Source organism: Anabrus simplex, chromosome 1, assembly GCF_040414725.1.
Source record: "Anabrus simplex isolate iqAnaSimp1 chromosome 1, ASM4041472v1, whole genome shotgun sequence".
Lineage (NCBI taxonomy): Eukaryota > Metazoa > Arthropoda > Insecta > Orthoptera > Tettigoniidae > Anabrus > Anabrus simplex.
In genome coordinates this window covers 319431517-319446446 of record NC_090265.1, presented here as the reverse complement: position 1 = coordinate 319446446, position 14930 = coordinate 319431517, and the positions used below count along the sequence as shown (strand labels likewise).

The window sequence follows — 14930 nt, the reverse complement described above, 5'->3', positions numbered from 1 at the left end:
TGGGCAGTTTTGATTAGTCTTCATCTTTTAAAATGAGGAAGACATGGACATATGGAAGGCCCCTTTCCCAAAATTCAGTTACATGAAGTTTCATAACTTTGTGTCCAAAAATACGCTTTTTGGTTACATCATCCATCAACTCTTTTAATTGTAATACCCTTGCAATTAAATCTGGATGATTTTCTACTGATTGTCCATTAAAGTTTTCTGTAATTTGTTCCCACTTGGGGTTGCAAACCATAGTCACAAAGAGGCCTGGTTTGCCATTTTGCCATATTGTCATTGCATCCTAATAGTTATGTGTCATACTTCTATGACTACCTTGAAACGACGAGGGGGTAGGATTTTCCAGGAAATGGTTGTGCATCTTGTCCAGTATTTGTAATATGATCCATTAGACCTACTGTATATATTTATCAATTCAAAGATTTGGTTGATTTTGCCTAACATAGTTGAGTCTTAAATAATAAATTTAATTTTTGATCCGTATTGACAATTAATAACAAATTGTCCGACTACTTGGCTGAAGGTCAGCCTTGAGGCCTTCGGTTCAGAAGGTTCTGGGTTGGATTCCCAGCCAGTTCGGGGATTTTAATTGCATATGATTAATTCCTCTGGCTCGGGGAATGGTTGTTTGTGTTTGTCCCAACACTCTCCTATTCATATTCAGACAACACACTACACTACCAACCACCACAGAAACACACAGTAGTGATTACATCACTCCACATATGGTTGGCATTGACAATCACAAGTTCAAGTGAGAAAGAGTCCACATATACAATACATTTAATTATGTAATTATGTTCTATTTATTAATGAGACTAGTTTCAACCTCTATATTGTGAGGCCATCCTCAGCCATAACATAAGACCATGATTAGAACAATATTCTGAGTTTATGTTGTCATAAAATTTGAAAGTAATAAATCATGCATTTATACGTTGGATTCTCAAGATGTTGATATTGATGAAGTGATTATTGAAGAGTTAAAATGAGGCTTATTGTGATGGTTGAGTCCCTCATTATAAACTGATTGAATTAATTAATAAAAACATACATGAACATTGGACCAATACATCTAAAAATGATGGAGAACACATTAAAAACTTGAATTTCTGTCAAATAATCATTCTGAAATTAAAACATTGCCCTTACATTCGATACTTCCTGATTCAGGTCTTGAGATAATATCATTTAAACAGTGTAATTATAAAAAGTGGTGTGAGTAGAAGCGAGTCAGTTCACTGATTGTTAAAAATCTATTAAATAATGCACATGTTTCATCATATCTAGTGGCTGGTAACAAAGGCAACGAATATTCTGTTGAAGTCTCTTATAGAATTAGCTATCACATTGCTAAGCAAGGTAAAAACCATACAATTGCTGAGCTGAAGATTTGATAGCTCCATGTATAAAAGATGCTGTAAAGTGTATTGGGATAGGACTATGTTCACAAAATTGACAACGTTCTGTTTACAGATAACACAGTTTTATGAAGCATTAAAAACATGTCAGAAAACATTGAAGAAATAGTAACACAAAAATGAGAAAGCAGCCAATTTTTTTCTACTCAAGTTGATGAAGGAACAGATTTACAAAAGTAAGTCCAACTTACTTTCGTGTGAGGATACGAAGCTGAAATGGGTCACATGTCTCAACCATCTCAATCACAGTCCGCCAATCAGCAGGTGCTTCATATAGGTGTTCATGCACAATTTTATCTTTTGTGTTGCAGTAGGAAGTAGACACATGCACTAATATCTGTAAGCACATACAACAATATTAATTTACTGAGCCTGCTTCTGTGATCCAGGGTTTAACATAGTAGCATCCTGTCCTGGGGACATGGGTTTGATTTCTGTCACTGTAATAAATTTGAAGCTGGTTTCAGGAGTAGCATGGGGTGATTTATCCTCAGGTAAGATAACAGAGTTGAGAAAAGGGATACAATTCCCACTCTCCAAAATCATAAAAGTGATTTTAGAGAGTTATTTCCGATCAGCTCCAAGCAAATACCAATATAGTACATAACATACGGATTACAGCTGCTCCATTCCCTAGCCTAACCTTAATTATGAGAAATATATGCCCCAGGAGGGACATGACACAGAAACAAGTTATAAGAAACATAGGGTTTCAATTGAACTGCACACAAGATACCAGTACAAATATGTCAAAAATTCATCACTGATGTGACTGTTGTAGACAGGGACATATCATGTGCTTTATGTATCAGGTGTACATCTGGTGCTTTTGTCCTAGCACCACATAGCCAAAACACATCTTACACCTTGTTAACAATAACTTTTATTTTAACACAATGTCTGATCTACAGCTTTGAACAAGGAAAAAGTTATGGTACATGGTATAATACAGTACTATACACTCATATCTGTTACAGGGTGCTCAAACTGTTGTCCCTGGGTACCATGTAAAATTGTCATTGGGTACCACATAGCACTGTCCATTTCAAAGCTTCAGACCAAAACATTTTGTTTAATAAAGGGTATTGCTAATGAGGTGTGTTTTGGTTATTTGGTACTAACTAGGATAATGGCACCAGATGTGTTATAGGCACACTATCCTTGTTAACAACACTATCCTTTGATAACAACAAGCGACAAGGTTACCAGAGTAATGAAACCTGTTTCCTCCTCATTACACCAATAAGTTGTGTTCATTTGTCTCATTCTCTGATAGCAGTGAGGCAGTAGCATACTGATGTTTGCTTATCCATTCCACATTGAGTCAGAGCTACAATATTTCAGAGTCATTGAGGAACTTATAGCAATGTTTGTAAAAACTAATGCTTATAGTCCATCATGTTCATTTAGATTTCTGACTAACAGCTGCATGATTACAAGAATGTATAAGGAAACGTAGCAACAAATATACTTCGGAACTTGGTCAGTGACACAAACTTGGATTACTTGATGTGCGACTCATTAATGAGGATAGTATGTGAGTAATATAAGCATGTAAAGTGCACAATGTGTTGATGTAATCATGTCAGTGGTGGAACATCAGCATACATCTGCCATTATCTTGTGAACAGTTCAATTTGACTCAGTGCTCACTGAGGCATTTTTGCATCTCCTGTCATGTACATTACACCATTTCAGCTTGTGCTATTGCTTCCGACATAACTATATATATGAACACAAAGCCTCTGTGGCTTGGGCAGCAGCACGCTGCCTCTCACTGCTGGATACCGTGGTTTAAATCCCGGTCACTCCATGTGAGATTTGTACTGGACAAAGCGGAGTCAGGACAGGTTTTCCTTCGGGTACTCCGGTTTTCCCTGGCATCTTTCATTCCAGCAACACTCTCCATTTGTCATTTATCATTGCCCCAGAGGAGTGCGACAGGCTTCAGTAGCCGGCACATTTCCTATCCTCGCTGCTAGATGGGGGCTTCACACAGACACACTTATGACAGTCACTGCATTTTGTTGGGCAAATGCACATTATATCTGAAATTTCATTATATTCATAAGGGCAGATATTGTACATTACAGTAGAATCTCGTTTACCCAGGTCAACTGGGACCAGGGCCGATCCGAGTTAACAAAAATCCAGGTTATCTAGAGAATAACAGGAAAATGCTAAAAAAACATGTACATCACTGAAATATTTTTAATGGAGTTTAGAAATTATTATCGGCACACTTTCACCTAAAAACACATAGTGTGTACTTTAATATCCTATGTATTTGCACTGTTCAACATATAGCTACAAACTAGTCGGTAGTAAAAAAGGCAGTGAGCTTATATGTCTCAGTTTAGTGTGTTGCTTACGAGCAGCGCGATCTCGCATCCGCTTTAACATTAGAAGTTCATTTGGCAATGTTTCGGCTTGACTCTCGAAATACACCATCAATTTCTCAATGTTTGCTACTGCTTCTGCATGGGTCATAACCACAGCTGGTTCATCAACACTGTCTGAACCTAAATCCTCTTCAGTAACACTGCATGATGCAATAATGTCTTCCACTGTAATCGGTTTATAACCTCCGTCATTATCGATTTGCAACAATTGTCAATGTCTTCTTCATCAACATCGAAACAGCCATCGATATTTTTTAAAATGTCTATAAAATCTTCTTCCACACTTATTTTTTCTTAATCTTCTTTTCTGGCAAGTCACACACATCAGGTCCAACTTTTTCCATGACTTCATCAAAGTTTCTCTTCCAACCTGATCCCAAGCTTCCGCAATAATATAAATAACAGTCTTTATGTTAAAAAGATTTCAGCACCTCTACCACACCATGCTCTGCTTCGTTCTCTACCAGTTGACTTACCATTTGCCTTTTGTTCACTTTATAAAATATTTTCTAGAACTCCTTGGCCCATCAGTTGAACAAGAGAAGTTACATTAGGTAATAAAAACATCACTGAAATATCATCTTTGACTAGTTCATTGACAGATGGATGCGAAGGTGCATTGTCAATCAGCAAAACCGCCTTGTTGGGAAGGCCACATTTCGTCAAATATCTTTTTACTGACGGCACAAAATACTGGAAAAACCATTGTTTGAAAATATCACTAACCATCCAAGCACTTTTTTGTGAGCTGTGAACGAGAAGCAATTAATCTTGTTTCACATTTTTCAATGCACAGGATTTTTAGACTTCCCTATTATAAGGAGAGAAAGTTTGTGCTTTTCTGACGCATTACTGCAAGCCATTATGGTGAGGCAGTCTTTCTCTTTTTAATACCCTTTCGCTGAATATTCTACTTTTGAAGCTAGTGTTTTACTCGGCAACATCCAGTAACCCGGATCCATCAGCATTGTAAACTTGATCTGCCGTCAATTCTTTCCTTTTAATAAAGTCTTCAAATTATTTTTTAAATATTTCTGCTGCTTCAACATCACCTGACAAGCTTTCCCCAGTGATTGTGAGTTGATGCACTCCATGCCGTTTCTTCAATCTGTCCAACCATCCCTGGCTAGCTGTAAAACTTGGATCTCCACGGGGCAAACTCAATGCTTTCTGTTGGATGTTGGGTCCAGAAATCGCCAAACCACATTCTCTTTCAGCACAAAACCAGGCAAACAATGCTTCATCCAGAGTTTCTAGTTTAGCAGTTTTTGCTTTACACTGATTATGCAAACTGTCCTTAGAAATCATCTTGAAACAAAAGTCTTCAATGTGTTTTCTGTTCTTTTTCCAATCAGATGCGGTCGATGTTCCTACTTCAAACTCAGCAGCAATGTTCTTTAACAATTCTCCCCTATCAACTCTCTTTTCCATAGTCACAATGTTTTTACATTTCATCGCTATCGCGGACAACGAGCAAATGAAACAGCACAACGGTACTGTACCTCAACCGTGACACTAGGAAAACTCACAAACACTACCGGATTGTAGCGCAACTGACGAACGTTGTTTCTTAGTCAATGTCAAGTGCAAAATGCGGGTGGGGGAAGGAGAGGGTTGAGTCACCAGTCTGCTGGGTAGCAACAGCAGGTGGGGTGAGTGCAATGAACTTGCCCACTGGTAGGAGAATTCGAGTAATGTACCTACTGAGAATAGCAATTTATCGTCTGTAAAACAAGTCTTCATTTACTATGCTAAACAACATTTTAAAAATTCAGAACTGGTCCGGGTTATACGGACATCCGGGTTATCCGGATATCCAGGTTAAAGAGGTCCGGATTAAAGAGGTTTTACTGTGTATGCTGTTAATTAAAATCCTTTAAATTAGTTATTTGTTGCTGGGAATCAGGCCGGGAAAGAAACACCACAGCAATCAAATTTGCCTATGCATATGCTTTATATTTTAGTAGGGTGTTATAATATGTATAGGTTATAAATAAAATTATAGTTCTGACTGTATACTTCACATTTTTGCATCATATATTGTTCTTTATCTTGGACTGGATAGACAAAAGTTGAAAGTAGGTTTAGTTCAATTTTTATGTCTGTCTGTCTGTTTCTTATAACATTTATAACATCGCGGAAAAAAGACTCAACAGAATTTCTCTAAATTTGTTATTTAAGTTCAGGGTTAACTGGGTTGTGCACAAGAGCTTTTGGAATTGCCACGAGGATATCCATGAAATGAAATGAAGTGTCGTATGGCTTTTAGTGCCGGGATATCCCAGAACGGGTTTGGCTCGCCAGGTGCAGGTCTTTCTATTTGACACCCGTAGGTGACTTGCGTGTCATGATGAGGATGAAATGATGATGAAGACAACACATACACCCAGCCCCCGTGCCATTGGAATTAACCAATTAAGGTTAAAATCCCCGACCCGGCCGGGAGTCGAACCCGGGACCATCTGAACCGAAGGCCAGTACGCTGACCGTTCAGCCAACGAGTCGGACAGGATTTCCATTATTGTTCAGTTGGCATTTAGCATTGAATGCATTCTGTTTGTTTCAATATTCTCTGTGTAAGACTTACATGCTTTGTTCATTATGAGTGATACTGAGGGCCAGCATCCTGCATGTAGCACATTACTTGGCAGAAATAATGCTGGTGTACGTGCAGGTCGAATAGACATTAGAAAGCAAAGCAAAATCATTGTAGCAAATGTTTTCAAGAATCTTGCCGATAATGAAGAAGCCAGGAGGAACGAAACGTTGCTCAAGTATAAAAATCGATGGCAGAGGCTTGTGGTATTTCTGAGAAGTTGGTACAACAAATCAGTAGTACCTTAATTTCAGCTGAGTCTCAAGATGTGTATGCTGTTTTCGATTCACCAAGGTGGTGGTGGTGGTGATTATTGTTTTAAGAGGAAGTACAACTAGGCAACCATCCTCTATATAACACTAATCAGAGGGAAAATATGGAAGGGGTCCGACACTTCGAAAAATGAAGGTATTGGCCAAAGAAAGACAAGGGCCACGAAGGGTATGAAAATGAAAGATACCTTAGCCCTCGCAAACCTAATAGCATCGGGGTCAGAAAAAAACAAGAGTTGATCAAGAGAGGTCGGGTAGGATAGATGAAAGTGAGGAGCCTGGCACAAGTAAGTGGAAGCAATGTCAGGACTCAGCTGAGGGCCCCGTGGTCTCCAACCCACGCTCCAAAGTTCAGAGCCCCTGGGGCCCCTTTTAGTCGCCTCTTACGACAGGCAGGGAATACCGTGGGTGTTATTCTACCACCCCCACCCACAGGGGGACGATCCACCAAGGAAGGAATATAAATGGAAACACAAATGCACTGAACTGGATGAATTTAATAAAGAAGTAGCTCAGAGGACTGTTGTAAGCTAGGGGGGTTACTTGGAGTTAGAAACCCCCCCCCCGCCCGATGGAAATTTTACAAGAAGAAAATAAACAGAAACTGACAATAAACTAAATAAACATTCAGAGACGTAATTGTAGAACCAACAGATCTGTCGAATATATTTTCTAAGAAGCCTCGAAAGTTGGATTTTAGATTGTAAATTGAACACACCATTCCCTGTAAAAGTGTTGAACTTGATTGTATTGTTCTTGTTCTGTATTTTGTAGTGTTCTGCAATCTGAATATCAACATTATTCACTAGTATCAGTGTCCTTATAATGGTAAGTCTTGCATGCATGCACGCACAAGCACCTTCATTGTGTTCGATCATCATTTTGTAACTACAAGCCTCCCCCACCATCAGCCAATCCTGGCTATGCTACTGCCTGCAGCTGGAAATATATGGGTCAATCTCTATCATAAAATTAACATTCAGGTTTAGAAACATACATTCTTCACCTTCTAAAAGTGCTTGGTTTTAAGTTTAGAAAGTGCAACAATGGACAGAAACTTCTAATGGAACATTAGGTGTACAGCTTACTTGGACAAAACATACATTATTCAGAATCATACCAATATATATATCTGGTATGACTCCAGAGGGAACGGTTGTCTGAAAGTACCCACTGGTCAAGGTAGTCGGCTCATCATAGCATATGCTGATTCTGTACGTACAGGTTTTGTACCAAGAGCAAAACTTATCTTCCGTGAATGAGAGAGTTTTTTTTATCAGATTATCATGCAGAAATAAATGTTGAGGTTTACAAGGACTGGTTAGTTCATATGTTGCTTTCATTGGGAGAAGGATCTATTATTGTGATGGATAATGCCAGCTATCATTTCATCCAAGCAGACAAGCCTCCATGTTTAAATTGGCATAAAGAAGGTATTATGGAGTGGTTACGTAAGTAAGACATTGCATTTTCTCCTGCTGAAACTAGAGATGAGCTTTTGTGTAAAGGAGAGATCTGCATTGCCAGGAAGAATATGAATTGGTTAGACTGGAAAATTAAATAAGGGCATCAAGTAGTGCACCTGCCACTGTAACAATGACGGTACAATCTGATCGAGCAGGTATGGACCCAGGAAGTTGCAAGGAAGAACACGACCTTCAGACTTGATGGTGTCAAGCAGCTTACACATGAAGCCCCAGACAGGTTTACACAAAAAAATGGAGAAAATATCAATCAATCAATCCTGATCTGCATTTAGGGCAGTTGCCCAGGTGGCAGATTCTCTCTCTCTCTTGTTTTCCTGGCCTTTTCTTAAATGATTGCAAAGAAATTGGAAATTTATTGAACATCTCTCTCGGTAAGTTATTCCAATCACTAACTCCTCTTCATATAAATTAATATATAAGACAATCTGAAGCTTTACATAAAAGTGATTTTGCTAAGCTGTGCACAAAAGACAACAATGGAGTCTATTATCATACACTTGAGTGAGAGCAGTGACAATGAGCTTGAGTGCAACGAATACAGGGATGAATAATGATGCACAAAGCAAGGCACTACTATGATGGATCCCATTCTGGTATTTTATACCTTTATGACAGTTGCAATTCATGAATGCTTTGTGGAATTCAGTTGCTTTTAATATTTGTTGTGTGCCCTTTTTGTTTCATGTGTTTGTTGTTTTTAACTAACTCAAACTTAACTAACTCAAATGGCCAAAAGATACTTTTCTGAGATTGGTTTGCAGTTAAATTCAGAGAAATGTCAATCAGTAGTTACCGGTATTGACAATGGACCACTATGCACAAATATATTCAGTTGGATGGAATGAATATTAAAAGTATCTGAAGAGAGCAACCAATTAAACAATTCGGAGTTAATGTTTCTGAGGGACTGAAGTTTGATCCTAATCTATAATGCAGAACCTAGCTGACAAAATTCAATTTTTTTTTTTGGTCAAGTTGCTTACTCAAGTCAGTACAAAAACTAATACGGTAGTTCTTCATAATTATATTTTGCTAATGTTGATACTCCCATTTCAAAATGCTCAGTTAATCAGAAGTGCATACAGTATGTACATACATACATCATCATTATAGACCGTAATGCCCTTCCGTGTTCAGTCTGCAAGCCACTGTGAACGTACTAAACATTGCCACAATCCTCTATTTGCAACTAGTGCTGTGGCCTCATTTAGTTTTACACTTCTTATCTTCAAATCAGTAGAAACTGAGGCTAACCATCATTGTTTTGATCTCCCTCTACCTCTCTTGTCCTCCCTAACAGTCCATTATACTCCTAGGTAACCTATCCTCCTCCATTTGCCTCACATGACCCCACTACCAAAGCCGGTTTATGCATACAGCTTCATCCATCGAGTTCATTCCTAAAGTAGTTTTTATCTCCTCATTCTGAGTACCTTCCTCTCATTGTTCCCATCTGTTTGTACTAGTAATCATTCTCGCTACGTTCATGTCTGTTACTTCTAACTTACAAATAAGATATCCTGAGTCCACCTAGATTTCATTCCCGTAAAGTAAAGCTGGTCTGAAAACAGACCGATGTAAAGATAGTTTCATCCGGGAGCTGACTTCCTTCTTACATAATACTGTTGATCACAACTGCGAACTCACTGCATTAGCTTTACTGCTCCTTAATTCAATCTCACTTACTATATTACCATCCTGCGAGAACACACATCCTAAATACTTGAAATTATCTACCTGTTTCAGCTTTGTATCACCAATCTGGCATGCAGTTCTCTTGGATTTCTTACCTACTGACATCAATATAGTTCTGCAAAGGCTAATTTTCATACCATACTCATTGCACCTATTTTCAAGTTCCAAGTTATTAGACTGCAGGCTTTCAGTCAACCTGCCATTAAGACCAGGTTGTCAGCATAGGCCAGACTGCTTGCTACATTTCCACCTAACTGAATCCCTCCCTGCCACTTTATACCTTGCAGCAGAAGATCCATGTAAACTACAAACAACAAAGGTGAAAGAGTACAGCCTTGTCTAACCCCTGTAATCATTATAAAATATCAAAGCCATTTCTTATTAACAGTGCTGATGTAGTTATTTTATTATTATTATTATTATTATTATTATTATTATTATTATTATTATTATTATTATTATTATTATTATTATTATTATTATTATTATTATTACCATCCTGGGAGAACACACATCCTAAATACTTGAAATCAATAAAAACTCCAACCACCCAGGAACTCACAAACAAGCAGCTTACAACAGCTATATTAATACATTATTAAAACTTCCCCTGAGCAATGAAAACAAACTGAAAGAAATTAGAATAATAAAACAAATTGCTAAAGCAAATGGCTACAACCCAGAAATGATAGACAATATTATACGTAAGAAAAAAATGGAAAAAAAAAACCATGGGAAAAGAAAGAAAATCTCTGAACATAATAAATTTGTAACATTTACGTATTTTGGAAACCAAGTTTTTAAAATCGTGAATATATTTAAGAAATTTTAACTTAAAACAGCATTTAGAACCAGATATAAAATATCAGAACATACAGTATATATAATGCACATAGTATCAATTAAAAAGATATATATACCAGTTCGGGAGTATACAGGCTCACTTGTGACGACTATAAAATGTTTTATATAGGAAGAACTGGGCGAACCTTAAATCAAAGATATCAAGAACATTTCAAGGCAATAAAGTACAACAGATATTCAGCTCTTGCAGAACACATTTACAACAATAACCACAGCTTTTTAGGGATCAAAAAGGATATGAAATTAATTTTTAAGGATAACTATGGATTTGAATTAAATACACGTGAAAACATTGAGATATTTTTGGTGCAGACAAGGGATCCAGATAAAAATTTTAATGAAATAGTCGCAAGAAACATTTTGTTTACAATCTTGAGTTGACGTAACATCACGTGCTTCCACCATAACCTTGAGGTGATGTAACATCATGTGTTTGCAGCGCATTTCCGTACTTAAAGTTGAACGTTTGTTAGTACTCGACCAACAGCCTGAGCACGAGGAAAAGCCAGCCCTTCCTGTGGTATGTCCATACCTTTTACAACAAAACTGTAAGTTTATATGTGTTATTTTCATACTTTTACACTTGCTTTTACTTTTTCGTATTTTACACCTGATGTCAACAGGGCTACATTTTAAACCCATTTTAACTAATTTGGATGACACACTCATCTTGTTGCCTGGTATACTAATCAATGAGATACTTTGATAGTTGTTGCAATCCTTCCTGTTCCCTTGCTTATGGATAGGTACAATTACTGCTTTTGTCCAATCTGAAGGTACCTTACCAACACTCCATGCTAATCTTATTAGGTACTCTATGAAGCCATTTCATCCCTACCTTCCCACTATACTTCACCATTTCAGGTGTAATTTCATCTATTCCTGTTACTTTATGACAATGTAGTTTCTTTACCACCTTTTCCACCTCCTCAAGCACAATTTCACCAACATCATTTTCCTCGTCCCCATGAGCTCAATTGTTCGGGACACCACCAGGAAGATTTCATTTTACGTTGAGAAGATTTTCAAAATATTCCCTCCACCTGTCCAGTGATTCCCTGGGATCTATTATGAGTTCACCTGAATTACCCAAAACACTGTTCATTTCCTTTTCCCTCCCTTCCTAAGATTCTTTATTACTGTCCAGAAAGGTTTCCCTGCTGCTTGACCTAGCCTTTCCAGGTTATTACCAAAATCTTCCTACAACTTCTTTTTGGATTCAACAACTATTTGTTTCACTCTGTATCTTTCATCTATGTACAATTCTCTGTCTGCATCTGCGCTTGTTTGGAGCCATTTCTGATAAGCCTTCTTTTTACGTTTACAAGCTGCTCTCACTTCATCATTCTACCAAGATGTTTGCTTTTTCCCATCTTTACACACAGTTGTTCCCAGGCATTCCCTTGTTTCTACTATGGTATCCCTGTATGCCACCCATTCTCTTCCTATATCCTGAACCTGCCTCATGTCCACTGTTCGGAATTTCACACTAATCATATCCATGTACTTCTGTCTAATTTCCTCATCCTGGAGATTGTCCATCCTATTCATTTGCAGACAGATTTCACTTTCCCTATCTTAGGCCTGGAGATACTTAGTTCACTACAGGTCAGACAGTGGTCTGTATCCTCAAAAAACCCCTGGAAAATCCGTACATTCATAAAAGATTTCCTGAATTTGAAGTCGGTTAAGATATAGTCTATTATGGATCTGGTACCCCTAGCCTCCCATGTGTAGCAGTGAGTAGTCTTATGATGAAAAGAATGTATTCGTAACTGCTAAATCCATACTAGCACAGAAGTCCAGCACACACTTTCCATGCCTATTAGCTTTCATACCTTCCCCACATTTACCAATCACCCTTTAGTATCCTTTAGTTTGAATTCCAACTCTTGCATTGAAATCGCCCATCAGCACTATCCTATCATTGCTGTTGACCTTGACTATGATGTCACTCAAAGAGACTAACATGGAGATGCAGGTTGGAAAGAAATACAGTTAGAAATGGCTGCAGAAGTAAGGAGATTTTTTTTTTTTCCATTTGCTTTACGTTGCACAGACACAGATAGGTCTTAATGGTGACGATAGGACAGGAAAGGGCTAGGAGTGGTTAGGAAGTGGCTGTGGCCTTAATTAAGGTACAGCCCCAGCATTTGCCTGATGTGAAAATGGGAAACCATGTAAAACCATCTTCACGGCTGCTGACAGTGAGGTTCAAATCCACTATCTCCTGAATACTGGATACTGGCTGCACTTAAGCAACTGCAGCTATCAAGCTTGGTGTAAGGAGAAATTGAAGGAACTTACTAAGAAATTAATTCTAGCAAAGAAGTCAGCTAAGGATAACATGATGGCAAGCATAACTGGCAGTTATACAAATTTAGTGAAAAATGGAAGGATATGTATAGGTACTTTAAGGGCAGAAACAGGTTCCAAGAAGCACATTCCAGGAATCATTAATGAACAATGGAGTGTATGCAATTTTTTTTTTTTTTTTTTGCATGATGCTTTACGTTTCACCGACACAGATAGGTCTTATTGCGACGATCAGACAGGAAAGTGCTAGTAGCTGGAATGAAGCGGCTGTGGCCTTAATTAAGGTACAGCCCCAGCATTTGCCTGGTGTGAAAATAGGAAACACGGAAAACCATCTTCAGGGCTGCCGACAGTGGGGTTCGAACCCACTCTCTCCTGAATACTGGATACTGGCCGCACTTAAGCAACTGCAGCTATTGAGCTCGGTGTGTGTACGTATGCAAAGATCTTCAAAAGGCAGAAGTATTCAGTCAGCAGTAAGTAAAGATTGTTGGTTACAAGGATAATGTCCAGATAGGGAAGGTGACTAATACTAAAGAAGTATTAAAATTTACCTATGATAACAATGATATTTACAGTAAGATACATAAGTTGACAACTAGAAAGGCAGCTGGAATTGATAAGGCTTCAGGGGATATAGAGTTGGGATAGGGTACAATATCTGAAGTACTTATTTGATTATTATTTGCATGAATGAGCTATACCAAATGAATGGAGAGTTGCTATAGTAGCCCCTGTGTATAAAGGAAAGGGTGATAGACATAAAGATGAAAATTACAGGCCAGTCAGTTCGATATACATTGCATGTAAGCTTTTGGAAAGCATTCTTTCTGATTATATCAGACATGTTTGCAAAATTAATAAATGATTCAGCAGAAGGCAGTTTGGGTTTAGGAAAGGCTATTCCACAGAAGCTCAACTTGTAGAATTCCAGCAAGATGTAGCAGGAGGTCAAATGGACTCTATCGTGATTGACCTATCTAAGGCATTTGATAGGATAGATCATGGGAGACTCCTTGCAAAAATGAGTCCACTTGGACTAGAAAAATGTGACTGAATTGTGTGGCTATATTTCTATCAAATACTGTAAATTTCAGAGAATTAGAGTAGGTGAAGCTTTATCTGACCCTGTAATAATTAAGAGGGGAATTCCTCAAAGCAATGTTATTGGACCTTTATGTTTTCTTATATATATGATATGGGTAAAGAAGTGGAATCAGAGATAAGGCTTTTTGTAGATGATGTTATTCTTTATAGAGTAATAAATAAGTTACAAGATTGTGAGAAACTGCAAAATGACCTCGTTAATGTTGTGAGATGGACAGTAGGCAATGGCATGAGGATAAATGGGGTATAAAAGTCAGGTTCTGAGTTTCACAAATAGGAAAAGTCCTCTTAGTTTTAATTACTGAGTTGATGGGGTGAAAGTTCCTTTAGGGAATCATTGTAATTACCTAGGTGATAATATAAGGAAAGATATTCATTGGGGAAATCACATAAATATGATTGTAAATAAAGGGTACAGATCTCTGCACATGGTTAAGAGTGTATATAGGGGTTGTATTAATATGTAAAGGAGAGAGCATATAAGTCTCTAGTAAGCTGCCTTTGTGGGTCCGTGGTAGAGTGTCGGCCTCCGGATCCCAAGATAGCGGGTTCAAACCCGGCAGAGGTAGTCAGATTTTTGAAGGGCGGAAAAAAGTCCATTCGACACTCCATGTCGTACGATGTCGGCATGTAAAAGATCTCTGGTGATACATTTGGTATTTTTTTTTTTTTGCTAGGGGCTTTACGTCGCACCGACACAGATAGGTCTTATGGCGACGATGGGATAGGAAAGGCATAGGAGTTGGAAGGAAGCGGCCGTGGCC

General features: G+C 38.1%; 1 protein-coding gene across 3 annotated transcripts in view; it reads right to left on the bottom strand.

Annotated features, from left to right (window-relative positions):
• LOC136856747 (fatty acyl-CoA reductase 1) overlaps positions 1–14930 on the bottom strand; it is a 104631-nt gene that overhangs the window by 39866 nt on the left and 49835 nt on the right. For all 3 annotated transcript variants that reach the window (XM_067134834.2, XM_068224952.1, XM_067134835.2), the window contains exon 4: positions 1619–1764. In XM_067134834.2, the coding sequence (XP_066990935.2) occupies positions 1619–1764 (146 nt within the window). The remainder of the gene's footprint in view (positions 1–1618; positions 1765–14930) is intronic.